Source organism: Clytia hemisphaerica, unplaced genomic scaffold (genome assembly GCF_902728285.1).
Source record: "Clytia hemisphaerica strain Z4C2 unplaced genomic scaffold, Clytia hemisphaerica genome assembly, whole genome shotgun sequence".
Lineage (NCBI taxonomy): Eukaryota > Metazoa > Cnidaria > Hydrozoa > Leptothecata > Clytiidae > Clytia > Clytia hemisphaerica.
Window position 1 is genome coordinate 750,357 of NW_027104551.1, and position 20,978 is coordinate 771,334.

The 20,978-nt window shown below is 34.7% G+C and overlaps 2 protein-coding genes across 2 annotated transcripts; both read right to left on the reverse strand.

The window, feature by feature from the left end:
• Nucleotides 1-3,044: 3,044 nt before the first annotated feature.
• Nucleotides 3,045-10,629, reverse strand: LOC136822854 (uncharacterized). Its single transcript, XM_067079167.1, has 11 exons — nucleotides 10,542-10,629; nucleotides 10,246-10,293; nucleotides 9,540-9,706; nucleotides 9,152-9,286; nucleotides 8,587-8,712; nucleotides 5,785-5,925; nucleotides 5,334-5,498; nucleotides 4,912-4,989; nucleotides 4,638-4,731; nucleotides 4,372-4,433; nucleotides 3,045-3,132 (listed from the first exon to the last, which is right to left on the reverse strand). The coding sequence occupies exons 1-11, from the start codon at nucleotides 10,558-10,560 to the stop codon at nucleotides 3,103-3,105; spliced, it is 1,065 nt and encodes a 354-aa protein (XP_066935268.1). The 5' UTR covers nucleotides 10,561-10,629; the 3' UTR covers nucleotides 3,045-3,102.
• Nucleotides 10,630-11,211: 582 nt separating this feature from the next.
• On the reverse strand, nucleotides 11,212-20,881 carry LOC136822864 (casein kinase II subunit beta). Its single transcript, XM_067079177.1, has 6 exons — nucleotides 20,690-20,881; nucleotides 13,249-13,351; nucleotides 12,968-13,083; nucleotides 12,737-12,812; nucleotides 12,307-12,496; nucleotides 11,212-11,733 (listed from the first exon to the last, which is right to left on the reverse strand). Exons 1-6 carry the CDS (start codon nucleotides 20,759-20,761, stop codon nucleotides 11,613-11,615), a joined length of 678 nt encoding a protein of 225 aa, XP_066935278.1. The 5' UTR covers nucleotides 20,762-20,881; the 3' UTR covers nucleotides 11,212-11,612.
• Nucleotides 20,882-20,978: the final 97 nt, after the last annotated feature.

The window sequence follows — 20,978 nt, forward strand, 5'->3', positions numbered from 1 at the left end:
ATCCCTAAACATCTCCCCCATACTCTTAGGTTCCAAGTAAACGGGGGGGGGTTGGAAATAGTACTTCTGAAAACCCAAAAATAAGGTAAATATAGGCTAAACTCAGGCTATTTAGAGTAAAATAAGGGGCCCTCTGTTTGACAGCTGAAAATATTCTTATAATAAGGTCCTAATAATGTTCGGGGGAGGGGGTTGGAAAATCTTCGAAAACTTACATTTATTTGGCGTTTATTAGGAACCTAAGACCTAAGAGTAAACGAATGTTCTCTTGGAAGAGCTAACCAAGGCCACCAGTAAAATAAACAGCTCGCCGACCCCTCTTTGCAGTCAAGCTCTAGATCTAGGACAATAACCGTCATATACATGAAGGAATAAATTTTGGCGGGAACTTAATTTGACGGATTTGGCAATAAAAAATTCTCCGCGAAGATGGGCTTATCACTATATTTAGGCCTGATACCAACCATAAATTAACCCCGAGATAGCATAGAATATCGGTCTAGGTTTAGAGAATTCAAATTTCCCAAAAAGGCCAATGCGGTAAAAGCATCTTACAAAGAGGGTTTTTCTGTCAGAGGCCGAACAAATTTATAGCCTCTTAGATAGCCTGATAGGCTGTACCTAACGTCAATGAATGCAAGACATAAACAAACAGGGTGTCTACTGATTTTTTTCCAAGATTTTCAAGGTTTTCAAGTTTTTTTTGGTCATTTTTAAGTGGTTTTTCAAGGTTTTTAGATTATCAGTTGGCACGGCTCTCAGATAAGATTTGTAAAATACTTACTAGTAGCATAGAGGTATAAAGAAAGACAGGAGATGAATTTGTCGGTAATTGGTCGTTAAAGTCTTTTGATTTCTTTTATGTAATAAATCAAAAGAAATTCTAGGCTCGCCCGATGAAATACGACTTTTTAGTAGAACTCAAGTTTGCTCTGAACATTCTTACTATCAGCATCTAAGATTTCTAGCCTTCTAATATACGAGAATAAAATAGAATTTAGCTCCACGAAATAAGTTTGCGTTCAATTTCGTCATCCATATTTAAATTTTATTTTGAAAAGATATTTTCTCCAGCCAGAAAATAAAAAGGTCTGTATAAGCACACACAATTTCAGACCCAATTTGTAGACAAAAAGTCGCTGGAGAATTTTGGAGGAAAGTATTAAGCAATAGAGTTCACCTCGAAGAAAATGTTGATCGAAAAATCTTGTCATTTGATGAAGGATTGCAAAGTTTACAGGCCTCTTTTAATCCAAATATTTTCTTACACCAATGTCAGAAACAATGAATCTCGTCATATCTTATTTCCAACACTTAAGTCAGCCAATAAATAAGATTTCACCTATCAACAAAAGAGCTCATTAAAGATGCACGATATATGAGATTATGAGCATGCATACCTCGTAATTTTTTTAATCGTAGGGCGAGCATGGTTACAATAGCATACATCTCCTGTTTCTTTATACCTCCATGCTAGTAGACATTGTGGAAAAGAAATATTTGGAGGCAAATAGAAATCAAAAATAACTTATAGACTTAAAAACCGTAGGTGCAGCGAGAAATAAGGCCTTTAAACGACGAACCCATACAGTGCAGATAAAAATTAGCCAAATTTGAGAAAATTTGGGGAAAAATCTACCCTTATGGTGCAATTTCTTGAAAATTGCAAATTTACCAAATTTTACACCTTTTCTTGTTTTTGCTCATTTTGACCCTACAGTGCACTTTGGGAAGCTTGGAAAAAGGACCCTATAGAGCCACATGTATGGTGGGTCGTTTATCTTGAGTGCCTTCCCTGGTTGTAGAGCAATTAGTGCCATATAAATTCTATTTCTCTTTTGTTAGTTGCGCTGGAAACCTCTTCATACATTTGATAGACATCACATCAGTTTCTAGAGGGGTCAATACCACCCCTCATAGGTATCTACCCGGGGGGCATTCATATGTGCCGCCCTTAAGGGTAGGTTTATCGAGACCCTGGAAATGCACTGTAAGGGTGTACTTTTGATAGGGTGCACTACAAAGGTCTTCTTTTAGCTGGGTACACTGTAAGGGTGTGTTTGGGGACTGATAAATTACAAGTCTGGCAGTCAAATACATTTTCACTGCTCAAGAGCTGCAATGTAGGGGTCTGATTTTGAAAGCCATTTTTTGGCGGCACACGCCGTTGTTTAGAAATCGACCCCCGGGGTATCCTCCGTTAAGAAGTTTAGTCCGACCTCCTTAATGAAATGACTTTGACCCAACATTGCAAAGAGAACTTTGTAGCGCCGCAGGCAAACTTTACCTTTTACCTTTACGTAGGACCCACTCTAACTGGCAAGCAAATTCAAGCTTTTAATAACACTCCCCCCTTGTCTGGGTTTCATCAAAATCTGAAACTATGAAACTACGATGTAATGTCTTCAAGGATGTCGTAAAAAGACTTCATTAAGATAAAAGGACAAAGTCTTAGAATTTCTATATGGCACTAATTTCCATACAATTAGCATGTTTTTGTTTCGCCACTTTCTTTGCCCACCTGTATATAACGATAAAAACTAAAATACGAAAATTAGTATACAGTAATGAATGAGAAAAGCCTAGCTAGTATTAAAAAATAAGAGCATTACAAATCAAAACTAATCAGACCCCTTTAGGAGTTACTGCAGGTTACTGGAATAACTTGGTAGAACCAATGACAATCTATAGAATTGATGAAAAAGCCTAGATCATTGAAAGGCTAGTAGAGGGATGGATGGTTACCTTACTTTGCGATACTAGAAAAGAACCTAGACTCTAGCCAATACCTTATTCAGAAAAGTGTTATGATACTTCTTCTTATTCATGAAGTCATTGGTTCTACCAAGTTATTCCAGTAAATCCTAAAGGGTTCTGATTAGTTTTGATTTGTAATGCTCTTATTTATTCATGAATAGGAAGTGCTTTTCAAGGTTTTTAACGATTTTTCAAGGTTTTCAAGGTTTTTCCAAGAAAACTGGTAGTTTTCAAGGTTTTCAAGGTTGGGTGGTTCATTTTCAAGGTTTTCAAGGTCCTGTACAAGGTTTGGTTTTGATAAATTCTTTCGTTAAAAAAAGTGTACTAAAATTTTACAAAAAATATTTACGAGCTGCTGATTTTCTTCTTCTTTTTCTGAAAAAGAAAAGTATACAAAGTTTTGATTTGAGCTATTAAAGTCTGTCCAGATATAATTTTATTTTTGAACAGTGCAATTAAAAGTTGGAAAGTGTTAAGTGTTGGTGCATTGGTATCATTGATTATTTCGAAACGAAGTGAAATCACAGTATAATTGTTTTTATTGAAAAGATAAGCATGAACTTATATTGCCTTTGTTATTTTTAAGTCATTAAAGAACTTGTAATTCCCAAAACACTAAACACGTTGACTTGAGGTCATTAAGAATCGTAACGTGTATGATCGAAAAAATTTTTTATATCTATCCTCCCCGTTTTAGTATAAGTGGGATTTGTTTTCACAGAAATTGCTACCAAGGGGTTTCTCGGTCCCTATTTCGTTGCTGAATTTGACAAACTTCTAACTAAGTTGAATACCACGGTGTAAAATGACGTTACCGATGTCAGAAAAAATCTCCATTTTGCATCGCAAATTACCGCCAAAAATCCAATTTCAACTAAAATCTTTCAAATATGCGCTTTTTCTTCTCAAAACCAGCAAAAAAAATTTCGAAATTAATTGGCTAAAAGTTATGCATTCTTGTTTCCACGCCAATTATATCTGGCAGACTTTAATTTATGAATGGCTTCCAAAAATTTTTATATAGGGAGGGGGGTGTAGGATATAACAATTTCAGACTATACCCCTGGACAACGGACTTTTGGCCCCCGGACAAACGGGTTTTCCCAGACAAGCATCAGTTGACCCCCCGCGACAACCCACAATACCCCGGACAAGGCAAATTTTTGATTTTCGCTACCCCGGACATTATCCTCCACCCCCCCCCCCAATGAACGGCATTTTCTGGAACGAGCCCAATGTGAAATGAGCCGTTGATTGCAAAATTTCTCTCTCTGACACAGGGCAGTGACCAAAGCAAAATTTTTATTCTTTGACAGAAATTAATCTTTAAACAAAGAATTGACCCAAATTCGATGATTTTATTAAAATTTACTGAAATTTATTGAATTTTGAAGCAGAAATGCCTTTAAAGTTTTTTTGGATAAAAACATTTACCACTGACAAAGCGACAAGACTTTGCTGAAAATATGCTGTCTACGGTTTCCAGAAAATGGGAACAAAATTCATGCTCTGCAAACGCCCAGGCTATTTCGAGTGCTGCCGTACAAAACATGAGATATCGTGAATATCGTGAATTAAAAGTGCAGGAATACAGAAAAATGAATTAATTTTTACCTGAGCGAATTTCACTTTCTTTTTAATTTTCTCCACGTCGACATCAGCCAAACTCGTCGTATCTAAAAAAAGAGCAGGATGCTATAACGTGTTAAATGAAAAAAATGAATATCATGAATGTATTTAAAAGATTGAAAAGTTTGGAAAGGAAGCCTTGGTAGTTGGAAGCCAGAAACCTGACTACATTTAATGCAATTGAAAAAATCTACAATGAAGCAAGTATGTAACGGCTATAATCAATAATTTTGATGTCATGAGCGAGTTACCTTTCTTTTTTTCTTTCTTCTTATTTTCAGTTGGTGGAACAAATGATTTGTCGCGTTTTCGCTTTCGATTTTGACCAGCTTCCTCTTGTTTTTGCTGAAAAGAGAAACAATATCGATTTTTCAATAGCTTACTGTTTAACTTACTTTGCTCATTGACATTTTATGTTCATACATTAAAAGGTTATTTTGTAGTTCGGTGGTAAAGCACAGTTGTTATTGGCATCAAACTGTATCATCTTTTGAAATAAAAAAAAATAGAGTAATGCTGTAATACATCTTTCAGTTGTCGTTTCTTGGCAGCTTTTTCGTCTTGTTTCAAGAAATATTCACCACTGGCCAACTCTTTGTCAACCTGTGTGAGAGAGAAAGAACAAATTTGCTGAGAAACCAATACATCAATAAAGTCTAGCCTTCTTTATTGGGGAAAAGGTATCTTGTGCACTGAAAACTCTAGATAAACTCAAATGCACCTTGATCAAGCACCAATCTATCATTCTAATCAATTTGGGTGGATTAAAAAAACACACAGACTTGCAAATGGGGGAAGTTGACACCTTGATTTTGAAGAACCGTAGAACTTAGGGTATAGTTGATCTGGAAAGGGGGAAGGTGCTATGTCAACTGTTGCAGCTATTGAAAACTTCAGGTTTTCACAAGAGAAAATTAAAACATAACCAAAGTAAAACCAATACCGACCTTGCTTTCAGTTTGTTGAGGAGGGAATGGTGTGTAGGGTTTCTTCTCCTTAATCTTCACTTTCTTTCTTTGGACGTTCTTGCTCTTAAACTTCGGAAGAAAACGATCCCAATTCTCGTCTTTCAGAACAGGATCTTTCGCAAGCTCCCTTTTGATCATCAAAATCTAAATTATTTATGGAAGTTATAAATAAATCACAACTACAGTACTGGGATTTGTGTTATGGTCAAACTATATTTTGGTATTGAAAAGCGACAGTCAGCAATACTGTATCATGGATTAGAAATGACACAAAAAAAACGAATTATAAAGTTTATCAGCTTTCAGTAGTAAAGGGTTTACAAATGTATCACAATAGTATTGTAAATTCTTGTAAAAATTTACCCAAATTATTTTAATCACATTAGAAGACACTACTCGAGTTTGAAAGTGTAGCACAGAAGTTACCGACCTTTATATTATATATAGGGTGGACGTTTTTCAACGTGTCTTCTACTATTTTTCGCACTTGCTTCAAACCTTTGAAGGAACCAATTGCCGAAACCGTTCCACCTTGGACAAGTATGTAACATTCTGTGAGGAGTTCCAATGCCTAAGAATGAATAGAAAAAAAATTAAGACAAGTGATACTTTTATGGACCTACCTGGTTATGCATTTAACACATATATAATTGATTTACGTGAGCGTGACCATTAAACAATCATTCAGAACACAAATAGTGACGATCTATTAAAATTAGTCGTTTGTTTCTTATTAAAAAAACGTTTAGAAATCAAAATTTCATGCTCTTGAAATATTCTTTCATATTCAAGACTTAATGAGCAAAAAAAACATCTATCTCATCAAAAAATTGAGTAATTTGGCTAAGAACATTGATGTAAGCTTATTAATAGTGATTCTTATAGATAAACATGCGTTTTTGAGCCAACAAACTTTTTTTGAAAAAATCTGCTTGAGCTATATTTTACCTATGATGGTACCCTACTTTCATGCAAAAAATCAGAAAAAGTTAATGGTCCAATTTTTCACAAAGTCCAAAAAACCCGTTTTTTAGCCGTTTTTTCGGCCAAAATTTGCCCCAAAATTTTTTTTTTCGAAAGTCGGGCTCCGTCACATTTGAGGGTTTATAGTTATGCATCTTTGTGCAAAAAATCATAAAGAATCAAAGAACCAATTTCGAGAAAAGCTAATACCTAAGTAATTGATAATGTGCTTATAAATAAATATCGAATTTGGCCAGTTTTTCTATAAAAACACGCCAAGAAACCAAAATTTCATGTCTAAACACACACATTCTTCAAAAGTAAGCCCTCATGAGCAAAAAAAACATCTATCTCATAAAAAAATTGAGTAATTTAACCAAGAACATTGATGTATGCTTATTAATAGTGATTCTTATAGATAAACATGCGTTTTTTAAGCCAACAAAATTTTTTTGCAAAAATTCGCTTAAGCCATCTTTTACCTACGATGGTACCCTAGTTTCATGCAAAAAATCAGAAAAAATTAACGACCTAATTTTTCACAAAGTCCAAAAAACCCGATTTTTAGCCGTTTTTTGGCCCAAATTTGCCCCCAATTTTTTTTTTTGAAAATCGGGCTCCGTCACATTCGAGGGTTTATAGTTATGCATCTTTTTGCAAAAAATCAGAAAAAACTAACGAGCCAATCATGAGGAAAGCTAATAACGAACGAACGAACGAACGAACGAACAGACGAACGGACAAAGGTTAATTTATAGGACCTCCACCGGGGTAGGTCCAAAAAGAAAGAAAAATGAAATGCGTAGCTTTTAAAAGCCAGATCATTTTCAAATTCATTGACACTTATGGAGTAGTTCAAAATCCTCATTGAATGGCTACCTTAAGGGAACTTTTTTTGGTTAGAACTAATTTTGACGAAGGGCCGATCCAAAATTGTTTTCAAATTTTGGCGAGAACTAATTTTGGCGAATCAGGAATTTTTTTAATTTTGGCGAGAACTTTGTTTGGTGAATCAACGATTTTTTTGGCAAATGACCTAAAAAATTAATTTTGGTGTTAACTGAATTTAGCGAATTTCGAGTTCGCTCGCCAATTTCCCCAAAATTAGTTCTCGCCAAAATAAGTTCTCTTAAGGTAATTTAAACCGTACAAATCTTAGAAAAGCGAGTTTGTAAGAAAACAAGCGATACTTTTATGGACCTACCTGGTTATCAAACTAATCAGTGAGTATTGAAACAATGAAACACATAAGACATAACTGGTCAAAATACAAAAAAATAAAGAAAATGAAAGCATATCTATTGAGAGAAACTATCAACACTATTGAAAAAGATTTTTGAAAAAGAAATAAAAAAGCTATGTGACGGAAATGTGAAAAAAACGACGATTTCCGGCACATTTCCGGTTCTACAGACCGGAAAAAATTTTTTTTCGACAAACGGTTTTCGACACCTTTTCGGCAGTACTAATGTGCATCTATGTGCAAAAGATCGCAAAAAACTAATGAGAAAATCTCGAGAAAATCTCAAAAAACCGCTTTTTTCGAGACATTTCCGGTTCTAGCGACCGGAAAAATTTCTTTTTCGAAAATTGGGCTCTGTCACATTTTGGGCATTGCCATTTGAGATCATTGTGCAAAAAATCATGAAAATCTGTCGAGTTTAAGTTGAAAAAATGAAGGAAAACCGTTTTACGCCGGTTTTCGGCTGTTCCGGCGATTTTTAAGGAGTTCCGGATTCAAAGGATGATTTTTTTGGAAATCAAACGATGCTAAGTTTTGGGCATCATCATAAAGAACATTTTTCTGTAAAGAAACAATTAAATAAGTTGAAAAAATGTGACGGAAATGTGAAAAAACGACCATTTCCGGCACATTTCCGGTTCTACAGACCGGAAAAAATTTTTTACGGCAAACGGTTTTCGACACCTTTTCGGCAGTACTAATGTGCATCTATGTGCAAAAAATCGCAAAAAACTAATGATAAAATCTCGAGAAAATCTCAAAAAATCGCTTTTTTCGGGACATTTCCGGTTCTACCGGCCGGAAAAATTTTTTTTTCGAAAATCGGGCTCCGTCACATTCGAGGGTTTATAGTAATGCACCTTTGTGCAAAAAATCAGAAAAATTGAATGAGCCAATCTCGAGAAAAGTTGGTAACTAACGAACGAACTAACTAACTAACGAACACGGGTTAATTTATAGGACCTCCACCCCACCGGGGTAGGTCCAAAAAGTGTTTGTAGCGAGTATGTGTTTAAAAAAAATGACCTTTAGTGTTGCCCCGTTCGGTCCAACAAGTCTCTGTCTTCTTTTAATAAACCGTTCTTTGTTTCTGACCAAGTTCCGAATTTTGATTATATCGCATGTCTTTTCATCTTCTAGCACACGGCTAGCCTAAAGTAAAAGGAAAAGTATAGATTTAAAAACAATTTTCTGTCCATCATTAAATAATATTTTGTCTTTTAAGCTTTTTTCACATGCACGTAAAGTTTTACGTAAGACCTTATAGAATGGGAAATTCCCTAAGCTTACGTAGTGTTTTAAGGCTTTAAGCTTTTTTCACATGCACGTAAAGTTTTACGTAAGACCTTAGAGAATGGGAAATTCCCTAAGCTTACGTAGTGTTTTAAGGCCTTAAAAGTAGGGTTTGAACAGAAGGAAAATCCATGTAAGACCCTCTTAATCAATAAAAACTGTACGTAATGGTGGGGAATTTCCCAAAAGACAGCCGTACGAACGATTTCCCGTAAGGTCTTAAGTAAGATTTTACGTACATGTGAAAAAAGGCTTTAGTGATACTGAATGAAAAAGAAAAGTTCACTTATCAACTTACCTGTTCATATGGTACACCTCTGGAGAGAAGTTTGATCAGATCACGACACTTGATGATGATGTATGGATCGAATGTTTTTCGTGTTGTGGAGACGGTCATGCTGCCTTCAACTGCATCCAAGTGACAACGGATACCCTGGAAAAATATAATTTTTATCAAATAAAAAGATTGATTATTTTTTCAAAACAGTCAAGTTTTTCAAGTGACATTTTACAGATCAACCAAAAATGACCCTTGTCTGCCTACCGATGGTTTGACGGTATGACCCAATGAATAAATCTAGACAAACTTGGTTGCTTGTATTTCAAAAGGAGAATAAGCACTTTAGATTACACGTAAATCAGACAAAAAGCTACAAATTTTATATGAGTAATAGTTATCAACTTACGAATTCTTTCAGTTTGTCCTCCAGAAGCGGCCAGACCTCACGTAGATAAGTTTCTCTGTACTTTGGGAAGAGTGTAGCAAAGGACGATTCTTCTAACATGCCATGTGGATTGTCTTCAGGTTTAAACTCGTCCACATTCCAATGGTCTATACCATCATGATCCCATGCTAGATTGGTTGAAAAAAAAACACGTTAGAGCTCTGTAAAATGATTATTGGTTCTTTGGATGTATTCAGAAACAGATATACATCAGCAGGGATTTTTCCAAGCACCAAGCAATGCCTCCGTTTTTACTTTCAAATTGAGTTTTTAACAAAGGCGTAAGCCGCGATATCAGAGGCTGGGGGCGCCTTGGGCCCCCCTGTGGGACCGCTGGTGGGGGGTTCAGAAAGCTGAGCATATTTTTGTCTTAACTAGCACTTTAAAACTGTTAAAATTGGATGAATTTATAGAATTTATCAATGAACTCAATTTGAATTGAGTTTAATGCCACCGTCTAACGGGGGCATTTAGGTGTTTGGATAAAACACTGATCAGAAATGTGTCAGAAAACAGTCGATGAAGGGAAGGAGGGGCATTTTACGTCATGCTTTTTTTTCAACTGTATATAACCACATTTGATTGCATACAATCGAGCATCATCTGTTTTACGTGTTTTTGGGATCGCCAAAAAGGGTTAAAACAAATTTAACTATCAATAGCTTACGTTTGTCTTTTCTATATTTATCTTTCTTTCTTGGTCGTTTTGTATCGTCTAAAAGTCGAAAAGAAGAGAAATTGAATATTATATCTAATGAGATCCGCAAAGTGGATTCCTCTGGTTTATGTGTTTCAAAATTTATGGAAGTTATTATTGTAATTGTTATTATGACCCCTTTGGTTTAACTGAAAGAACACCCTCAGTCAAGAGTATACTTAAGGTGGAAGGGAAAACAGGAGAGATGAGACTCGCTAGCTTGCTTTGAAGTATTTAAAAATCACTAATAAAAAAGCAGTCCTTACCCGTGTCATTTTCAGACATTTTCCTTTTTTTCTTTTGTGTTTTTATTTATTTTGCTTACTGGAAAAATAAAATAAATATCAGTAGTTTCATAAGTGTGTAAGTAAAGTGTGTTGAGAAATAATGCTCTCTGAAGATTACATTAGAAAATTGGAATTTTGGAAAAAGCAGAATGACTTAAACAAGGAAAGCAGCACTTGAAATAACGATTTTAGTAGACTGGAAAAAATATCTGTTCAGGATTAGCGAAAATAACTTGTAAAAAGTTCATGCTAATAAATAAATAGAAATAGGATTGGATTGGCTTAAAAAAATTATTATTGGATCAGACAATTAGCATTTCGGGATGCCCAATCGTTATTTCAAGCCCTGGGAAAGAACAAGGTTTTGTCAACAAAAATGTATTCATAGATACTCTCTTCCATACTACTGTTAAGAAATGAAATGAAAATATCAAATAAAAATTGAAGTATATAAATAGAAAGTTCCAGGGAAACACAAAAAATCTCCTGAAAGATTGATGAATAATTTTTGGAGCATTTAAACCTTTAAAAAAAATTGAAGATTTGACAATTTTTCAAAAAGCTCTCCTAAAATGACTACTTCGTAAATCTATTAATGATGAACAGTAGGTGTGAGTGGTAAGCTGTGACTGAAGGAAAACAATTTGGATTCCAGACATAAAAATAACACTTCAAAAGAACAAACAACAAAAAATACAAATGAAATATTATTATAAAAATGAAAAAAAAACTTGTTCCAGAATGTTCTCACTACCCAGTGGCATCATCCAAACACACAAAATGAACCTTCTGATTTCAAAATGATTATATATAACTCCTGCCATTTTCTCCAAAAGACCATAGTTGAACTACCTGGTTATTTAGAGTAGATAGCTGATAATTGCTTTTAATTCAAGCATTTTCAAGGCAAAAAAATAACTTGAGAAACTTGCCTTGAATAAGCAAAGCCAAGCAAACAGCTATAGTCAAGTGAGAATTTGGTTGTTCATTTAAAAAAGCATTTAATTTACAGAGGTGTTTTTTACAATACAGTGCACATGAAAACCATAATCAAAATTTATGTCCCGGTTTAGACTGTCGTGATCTTGATGGTATCTGGTGCCGACCTTTATTGGCTGCGGCTTGTGCTTGAATTTGATATGACATTGGATGGATTTTGAAACCAAACAATCTAGAAGGATAAAATGGTTGAATGCTCAGGGAAATGAATAATTTGAATTCTACCCACCCTTACATCTTTCTATCAGTCAATGACCTTGATTTAGAAAAAAATGTTTTGTTATCACCCGTTCCTAGATTTTAGGTGGGTCAGTGAGTTGGAAATCTTTGTTTGTCAAGAAAATTCTTGCCTATGGGAGAAAAAAACTAAACAAGACAAAGAGCGAGAAACTATAAATGCTTTATCTAAAAATGAAAATCATCAACCTGTTTATAATTAGGTCATTTTGAAAGGAAAATGGAAAAGGTAGAAGAGAACTTGCAGTTCTTAACCTTAAGGTAAAACAAAACAGACAAAATGAAGGTTTTGACTAGATAGTTTAAAATGTCCATCAAATTTATTATTGGGTTGACAGATTTCAAGGTGGGATCAGCTGGGTGATGAAAAACTAGCATTTTTGATTCCAGTGTTTTACAAGGATCTAATTTGAAGAAAACACTTTAATTTCTTAACAGTTTCTACTTTTCAATATCAATATTGTATGTAATATTTACTTTCTGTCCTGAAAATACAATATTAACTTACCTTGGCACAAATTGATTTGGACTTCGTTTTGGTCGGCAATCTGGATGGACCATGAAAAGCATGTGTGGGAATCCTGAGCCAAAATAAGCTCCATCAGTGTGGTGATGACGTGAAGATTTTGGATTGTAGACATCCATACATTTTGGGCAATATAATTTTACCATAGCTTCCCCAGGGACATCTGACAAGCCTAAAGAATAGTATTAGGGTAAAGTCCTGTTAATTTAGGTTCGTATTTGAGTACTTAGCCATCCTAAAATTCTTTATTTTGGTGACATTTTTCAATCTTGATTCACAGGGCTGAAAAAATAAATGAAAAGAATCTTAAAAGAAAATAAATACTTGCTAAATATTGTTTGAAAAAAAAATATGCCAATGGATGTTAGGTTTAAGTCAAGAAAGTGTTTCTAATTATTTCCTAGGAGCTCACCAATTGGCATAACAGGTTGATTTTCACAATATACTCTTGGGCAATGTCCAAATTCACCATTTTGCCATTTTTCCAACTAAAAAAACCAAATGCACGAGATTGAGACAATGAAAGTAGTTTTGTGTTCAATCTAGTATGATATTTTGGATGAAGAAACAAAAATAGATAGAAGATAGAGTGAGATGTAAAAGTATAAAAATATTATCCTATTAATGAAACAATGATAGTTACCATTTGTGTAACACCTCTGTTTGTTAATATATATCTTGCATGAATTAATCCATAAAGAAGTTCGGCAGCTTGCTCCACTAAGTCACTTTGGCTTGGGTTATCCTCATAATTGTCATCTTCAGAATAAGAAGAAATGAAAACATGAGTCATGATTGTTTTGTTTTCCAATGAGACAAAATTGAAATGGTATCTATGTCATGCTATATGCCAAGTCATGTTCTCAATTTTTTATTCAATCAAGATTGATTTTCCAAATTAATTTAATAGATGACATGACTTACCTGGCTCAAGATCTAGCACCATATCCAGTGCTTGTCTGTAATGTGGAACTTGCTCATTTAAGCTGGTCAAGTTGAATTTATCTTGAATATAGTCCTCGTCGACCTGTTTGAGAAATAGCATTAAATGTAAAAACCTACCGTACTTCCTGTTATCTTTTGAAAAAGTTCACTTAACACAAGCCTTAAATTTCAGACTGACCAAAATATGAGTAGGGTTGGCAGTTCATTGCAGAACATTATCAAAATTTAGAAATTAATTAAATTTTACATGCTTTATAGTTCAAAAATGTAAAAACTTTAGGAAGATAAGGGTTTCACTTTGATAAACAAAAGAAATCCTAATGATTTGCTGACTCATTTCAACATTTTATTTCCTTGTAATCCTGTGTAATCTTTTCAATTTTAAACTAGCCAAGACAGTCGTAATAATAACAAAATTTCAATGGAGTCAAGTGTCGCTGACACATCAATCTAAAGATACCTAAACTTAATCTTTTTGTTCTTTAATTTAGGGATAGTGTCCTTTAATTTATGGATTGCCCCTTAATAAAAGGACTGCTCTTTAATTTAGTTTAATGGGCTATTCCAAAAAATGTATATACAGGGGTATTGAAAATTTGTTTTCACCAACCCCCCTGGAAATCTAAAATGAAAATTATCCCCTGAAATTAAGGGTACAACCCTCTGAAAATTAAAATTTTTGATAAAGATGCTGGAAAACAACAATAGACAGTCAGGACCTTTAGCCTAATTTGGAGTATTTTTCAAGATTTTACGGATATTTCTTATTGGGAACTTGATTCCTAATTAGGCAGAAAAATGTTCCTAAGGACATGTTTTTTAATTCTTACCAAAATGACATTTTAAAAAATTCAAAATTTTGAAAAAAGCAATTTAGGGGTTTTTAATATTAAAAAAGTGATTTGTTATGATCACAGGACCTCAAAAATACTTTTTTCAAAATTCTAAACCGTTGTAGTGACCCGATATGAGCTAATTTTTAGCATTTGACACTATATTTTAAATTGCTAATTTTGTGCATATGAGCATGAATTTTCTTAATCTGACTGAAAAAATTGGTATTTGGATAGTTATTTTGAATGCAAATTGTTAAAGGGCCCAGATTTTTCCGTTCTATGGTCCTGTTTTGAGCTTGTAATTAGCAACCCTATTTGAAAGAAAAGCTAATAATTTACTCTAATTAAGGACCTTGGAACTTCAAAAGTGGTATATTTGAGTTTTCTACACACATGCTAATAGACAATGAAGATAAAACCAAGAATAAAAACCCCATATGGTTAAAAAAGAGCAAAAAATTAGCTTTATGGAAGAAATGCTAAATAATTGCTCATTTTGGGTCCATAATACAGTAGTTTTATTCTAAATCTATTAGAAGTTAGTTCCTGTAAACATTATAGAATAGAATTTCACTTAACAAAATGTAAGAACTTATAAATGTTTCCAAATTTAATGACTAATATGAGATATCAAAGTTTCCAGAGTTCGAAAATAGACTAAAGCTAAATTCTTGCTCGAAATTAGGCCTTGTAATCACTCTATAATCACAAATTTAGCTTTTTATCAATAACTAAGGGTTTAATAAACATAATTTATCAAAATTAAAGCCATACTGCAGTTATTTTTAGCACAGTGAGAGGTTTTCAAAAAGCAACAACCAGTGCTAATTATCTGCTCACAATTAGGCCCTACAACCATTTTAGATGCTAATTCGTACGGGAAATTATTTATAAAAGGTGTATGGATGTCCCTGCAAAATTTCAGCTGCATAGCATCAGAACTGATAGAGTTATGTAGAGTTGAAGTTCAATGCTAAGTTTTAGCTCATTTTTGAGCCGCACTTTGAAAGAGGATTACTTTAAGTGGAATTAGAATTGGAACTAGATTTTTCAGTATGTTGTTCTTTGACTATTTAAGATAACCAATATTATAAGATTGTAAAATACAACTGGATACAAAAGCCGTATAAGGTTTTTTCCCAAAATGTCTATTTTGGTAAGAATTAAAAAACATGTCCCTAAACAGGAAGGTGACAATGTTATCAAGATTTTCTCCAGAAATAGAAAAAATCCCACTTTAAAAAGAAGTACTGCAGAAGATTCTTACCTATATTTTTGAGCTAAAACGAAAGTTTGAGCACTTAGAATGGACAGGGGACTGAGCTGTGGCATTTTGAAAAAAAGTGTATTACTTCTGTGGGAAAAACGCAATTGAAATTAATTTTGTGTTAAACATTTTCTACATTTTAGAGGAAGGACAATTGGACGTTGACAGGGCCTTGTAGATGCATACATGAAAAAAGCGCAGGACCTTTTTATGCCTCTTTAGGAATATTTCTAATGGCGTTCATAATTCTACCATAGGCCAATGAAAATTTCCAATTTTTGCACGCTTATATCAGCTTTGGGATACTCTACCCTAAATATAAAATAGGTAAATAGAGCTGAATAGAGGTACATAACCTCTAAAATCGGTCTTTTTAGGGCAAAAAAGGTTTCTTTATAAATAAAAAATCCCTCAACTGTGAAATTAAATTCTGCAAAACTTCCGAATTTTAAGCATTGAACTGCGAAATTAAATTCCATGAAATTTTTTTCCCACAAAAATTTCCTCCCTTATTAAGGTATGTAATAGTCAAAATTGGAATTTGCAATGTTTCGATGGTTAAGACTTCAGGTATAATATTTACGACCAACCTTGATATGAGCAAGGGAACCATGTTGGCCACCCCTACTGAAAATTTCAGATCAAACAAACAAGGAATTAATTCCTGTAACTTGATAAAAATAGGAAAAGGCTGTTTTTTTACTGTTTCTGATCTTAAAGTGCTATTTTTTGGTAAAAGCTATGCAATTTATGTTTGGATTTCTAGATAGCTTACTCATTCATTGTCAATATATTTTTTATTTGAAAGTAATTGCTTCATGGAATAAAAAGCTATAGCCAAATCTTGTAGGGTAGTTTTTCAAAAAAACTTTGCCAAGGAAAAGGCTGGTTTTTTACTGTTTCTGATCTTAAAGTGCTATTTTTTGGTAAAAGCTATGCAATTTATGTTTGGATTTCCATAGTGTCCTCCCCCCCCCTTTATAAAGGGGGGGGGGGAATCAATTTTCCAGTTTTGAATGGGTGAGGGGGGAAAATGAAAATTTGAATAGTAAAGGGGGGGGGGAAAAGAGGGGGAAAACATCGATAGTTGGCAAATTTGGTGGGGGGAAGTGTGAAATCACTTCAATTTTATCTCAGCAACCAAGGTCAGTCCACATGATATCATGTGATTAGATCATGATTGAAAATTAACCAATTTTCGTTCTATTTTGTCTAGTATTCCTTTTGCAGCAAAATTTTACGTCTGTGTCAGGTTGAAATTTGAGAAATTTATACGGGTATATGGGGGGAAATTATATTTTCAGAATTCTCTGGGGGGAAAGCAAAAAAGAGGGGGGAAACTAAAAAACTGAAAAGTCATAGGGGGAAAAAAAAGAGGGGGGAGATTGAAAAAAATCAAGAATTTGGTGAGGGGAACAAACCCTGGAGGACACTATGATTTCTAGATAGCTTACTCATTCATTGTCAATATATTTTTTATTTGAAAGTAATTGCTTCATGGAATAAAAAGATATAGCCAAATCTTGTAGGGTAGTTTTTCAAAAAAACTTTGCCAAAATTGATTTTTGCATTTGGCCATTTTACCCTACGCAAACGCACGTGCGGTAGTTCGCGTTCCCAAACCAAACTGAAGTGGTACGGTGGGAATTTGATGGAATGTACGGTGTTTTTTTTTAATTTAACCCAAAATTCCCACCGGACATTTAGATCCAGCCCCCTCATACAACTCTGCGCAATCATACAACTCCGTGCAATGAACGGCGGTGTCCAGGGTCGTTAATATTTACTGTTAGGTTGTAGAAAAAGATATCATTAAACAGGCCTGTTTTCACCATAAAATTTCAAAATATTTTAACCTTACTACCGTCAACTTGGGACTATCTGACAAAACATGGGACGGCACTTCGACGGCAAGTCATTTGATTTGAGTTAATATTACCAAAATACACAATTTCTCTTTTGCACCGAGTAGGCTTTTAAATAGAAATATGAAAATATCCGTAGTGGAACACACGCCACGTGCGTTTGGTTTGGGAACGCAAAACACAAATGCGAACTACCCATGTCTAAACTTTTCAAATATATCTCCAGAACTAACAGATTTTTTGAAATATGTAAAAAGGTCCAAGTTCCTGAATAGTTTTACTATGTTCTGTGAAAAAATCATAACCATCAGTCAAATACTCGTTCATCTTTTTAAGATTAAAGACAAAAATTTGCGAAGAAAAATAAACCTTGAGCACAAATAATGCTAAAGGAACGAAGAAGTAAGATTGATAAACTTGATAGAGTTATCAAAACAAATTTGTTGTCAAAGCCAGACGATCTCAACCGAACGGAATTGACGATCGAACCAGTCGAACCAAATCGAACGCAATCGACTGATTGAAACTCGATTGTCGAACGCAATCGAATCTCAATCGAACGTCAAAATTCTGGGTAATATTCGATTGGTTCGATTGTTGTTCGACTGGTTTGATCGTCGATTCCGTTCGATTGAGATCGTCTGGCTTTATTCTTGCAGCTTCCCAACATCCAAGCTCTCAAACATCACAAGCCGAAAGAAATTACTTTCGATTTCCCGTAGTAATCATGCGATGAACAATCCGGGGGTCAATGAATCGACGATCGAACGCGATCGAACGCAATCAAATATCAATCCAACGCAATCGAATATCAATCGAATCTGAAAATTGCGGTAATATTCGATTGAGATTCGATTGCGTTCGACAATCGAATTTCAATCGGTCGATTGCGGTCGATTTGGTTCGATCGTCGATTCCGTTCGATTGAGATCGTCTGGTCAAAGAGATTTAACAGTAAGTGAAAGTACAGGCCAGATATCAACCAGTCCCAAGTTAGGGGCCGTCGACATTCGACTTTAGAATTTTTTAATGGCATTTGGCCGTTAAGGGGGGGAGGGGGTCGACCATGTGCCGTTAAGGGAAGGTTGAAAATCTCTTTAGGGGTCAACTCACCTCATATCAATTCTTTTCACCAGAAAATATCGATTTTTGAGACGTTTATTCCATACAAATGTTACTTTCCATATTACTTTTCCTCCTTTTATCAACTAAGATCTGCTAAAGTCGCATTACCTAAAGTATTCACTTCGCTATTTTTTAGAATAATTTTAACCAAAACAAACCACCCGATGTTCACGTGCGTTTGGTTTGGAAACGCGAAACACGAACGCAAACTACCCATGTCTAAACTTTTCAATATATCTCCAGAACTAACAGATTTTTTGAAATTCTGTAAAAAGGTCTAAGTTCCTGAATAGTTTTACTATGTTCTATGAAAAAATCATAAGCATCAGTCAAATACTCGTTCATCTATTTAAGATTGAAGACAAAAATTTGCGAAGAAAAATAAACCTTGAGCACAAAAAATGCTTTTTTAAACACTTTTTTCCACCGAAAAACAAATAACTTTTACAGACTTACCTTCCCCAAACATTGAAGAAGCCTCTACTAATTAAAGTAAATGAGATAAGATAAGATAAAACCTTAAAATCAACCAGAATTTACAACCTTTCGTCCAGAGCAAAAGACATCCTTTCTCGCCGCCATTTTGTTTTTCGAATGAGAATTCTAGAGAATTCCATTTGTTTCCAGCTCCCGCGGTCTTTTTTCATCCAATCAGATCGCGCGATTTCACTTTCGCTTTCTCTAGTCCAATAAGACTGTGGGATTTGAGTCATGTGACATCTCTATTAAAAAACCCGCGCGAAATACAGTGCTGCAAATAACGCCCGGTGACCGGTAATTACCGGTCATTTCGTAATTTCTACCGGCCATTCTGAAGCTCAGTTTTTCATTTTGTCCGGTTAAAATTTGAAGATTAGAGGCTTAGATTAATACTTAATAGGGCTTCTATTTAAAGGAGGAACAGATTTTAAATTAAAATAGGTGTTTAGTCAATCTAATAATCCAATAAGTCAATCTGTAATAAATGACTACAAAGATGCTCGTTACATTCGAAAAATTACCGGCCAACTGAAATTGCCTTATTTGCAGCACTGAAATACAGGGGGTCACAAATAGAAATACAGGGGGTCACAAATAGAAATACAGGGGGTCACACTACTGGCTACAGGAACTGAAAGCAAGCAATTAAGGCCAATATTTTTGGTTTTTCTGAAGGACAAAAGGTATAGGAAGCTTTACTGAAAGAGGGATAAGGCTGGGACAATCTATTTAAAAGATATGGACATAAAAAAGGCACTTTTTTGGGTGATAATTAAGATTTTACTTAGAATCTTTAATTCTCTTACCCCCGTCTCGAGCCCCCCCTGATATGAGCAAGGGAACCATGATGGCCACCCCTATTGAAAATTTCAGATCAAAACAAACAAGGAATTAATTCCTGTAACTCGAAGAAAATTGGAAAAAGCTGGTTTTTGACTGTTTCTGATCCTAAAGTGCTATTTTTTGGTAAAAGCTATGCAATTTATGTTTGGATTTCTAGAAAGCTTACCCATTCATTGTTTAATACATTTTTTATTTGAAAGTAATCTCTTCATGGAATAAAAAGATATAGTCAAATCTTGTAGGGTCATTTTTCAAAATTTTTTTGCCAAATTCGATTTTCGCATTTCGCCATTTTACCCTACGCAAACGCCTGTGGTTAGGGTTAGGGGATGTCTCGTGTTCCATTTGTTTAGACGGTCCGCACGGCCCTTGAATTTCGCAGATGGTCGGTCTTTTTTCTTTGAAATGCCGCTATTCTTTTGATTATGATTACAGAGATAACTAATTCGCGCAACTTTCGGAAAAAAGTTTAGAAATTATCTACGTTATTTTTAAAATGTAAACTGAGCGAAGCCGTACCGTAGCGATATTAAAGATGGCTGACGAAACAACGATGAAAGTGAAGGAGAAAATTTAGAGTTTCATTGATTTTTGGTCAAATGCCGTTAAAAAATTCGAAAGTCGAATGTCGACGGCCCCTTAGATCAGTTGACGGTACTGTCCTACTGTAAAACCCAAAATCAAGACATGGACTTTTTATCTCCTGTGTTGACTTCAATTTTTATATAACGTGAAGTCGGGTAACTTGCATCAGTGCAGTTGAGGCTAACATGATGCATAGCCCTCAAATGAATGACCTGTCTGGTCCTTAAAATACAAAGTTAAATCAAAACAAAAATGGTAGAGTAGAGCTGCGAGCGAAGCAGCATAGTTCATTTGTTTTTAAATTTTGCTGCTTTGATTGGTCAGTCATTTGAGGGCTATGTATGTTAGCCTCCACTGCAAGTTACCCAAATTCACGGTATAAAATCAACTAGCCAGAAATTTAAAAAAAGAATCATTACCTCACAGAAAAATTCATTTCCCCTTAATCCACAGAACCAAGAAATCCACGATACTTCCTCTGAGCTACTCATTTTGTTTTAGAAGCTTTTGTATTTGTGAATTTACTATTTTTTTTGAGATTTTTGTGTCTCCACCTCGAGTATTTTTTTTGATTCTGTTGCTGTGAGCTTGGGGAGATCTGGGTCTGGCAAAATAAAGTTTCGCCACCGTGAAATTAGCGAGGTAGGTTCAAAGCCCGTTCTACACGATTAAAAATCGCATATTAAAATGACATTTGATAATTGAATC

Coding starts and splice junctions, on each gene's coding strand:
- LOC136822854 (XM_067079167.1), bottom strand. Junction 5,926..8,586: donor CGAACGGGGCAACACTAAAG/GTCATTTTTTTT, acceptor ATTCATTCTTAG/GCATTGGAACTCCTCACAGA. Junction 4,434..4,637: donor GAAGAAAGAAAAAAAGAAAG/GTAACTCGCTCA, acceptor CTCTTTTTTTAG/ATACGACGAGTTTGGCTGAT.
- LOC136822864 (XM_067079177.1), bottom strand. CDS start 20,761: ATGAGTAGCTCAGAGGAAGTATCGTGGATTTCTTGGTTCTGTGGATTA. Junction 12,813..12,967: donor ACAGAGGTGTTACACAAATG/GTAACTATCATT, acceptor TGGTTTTTTTAG/TTGGAAAAATGGCAAAATGG. Junction 12,497..12,736: donor TCAACCTGTTATGCCAATTG/GTGAGCTCCTAG, acceptor ACTATTCTTTAG/GCTTGTCAGATGTCCCTGGG.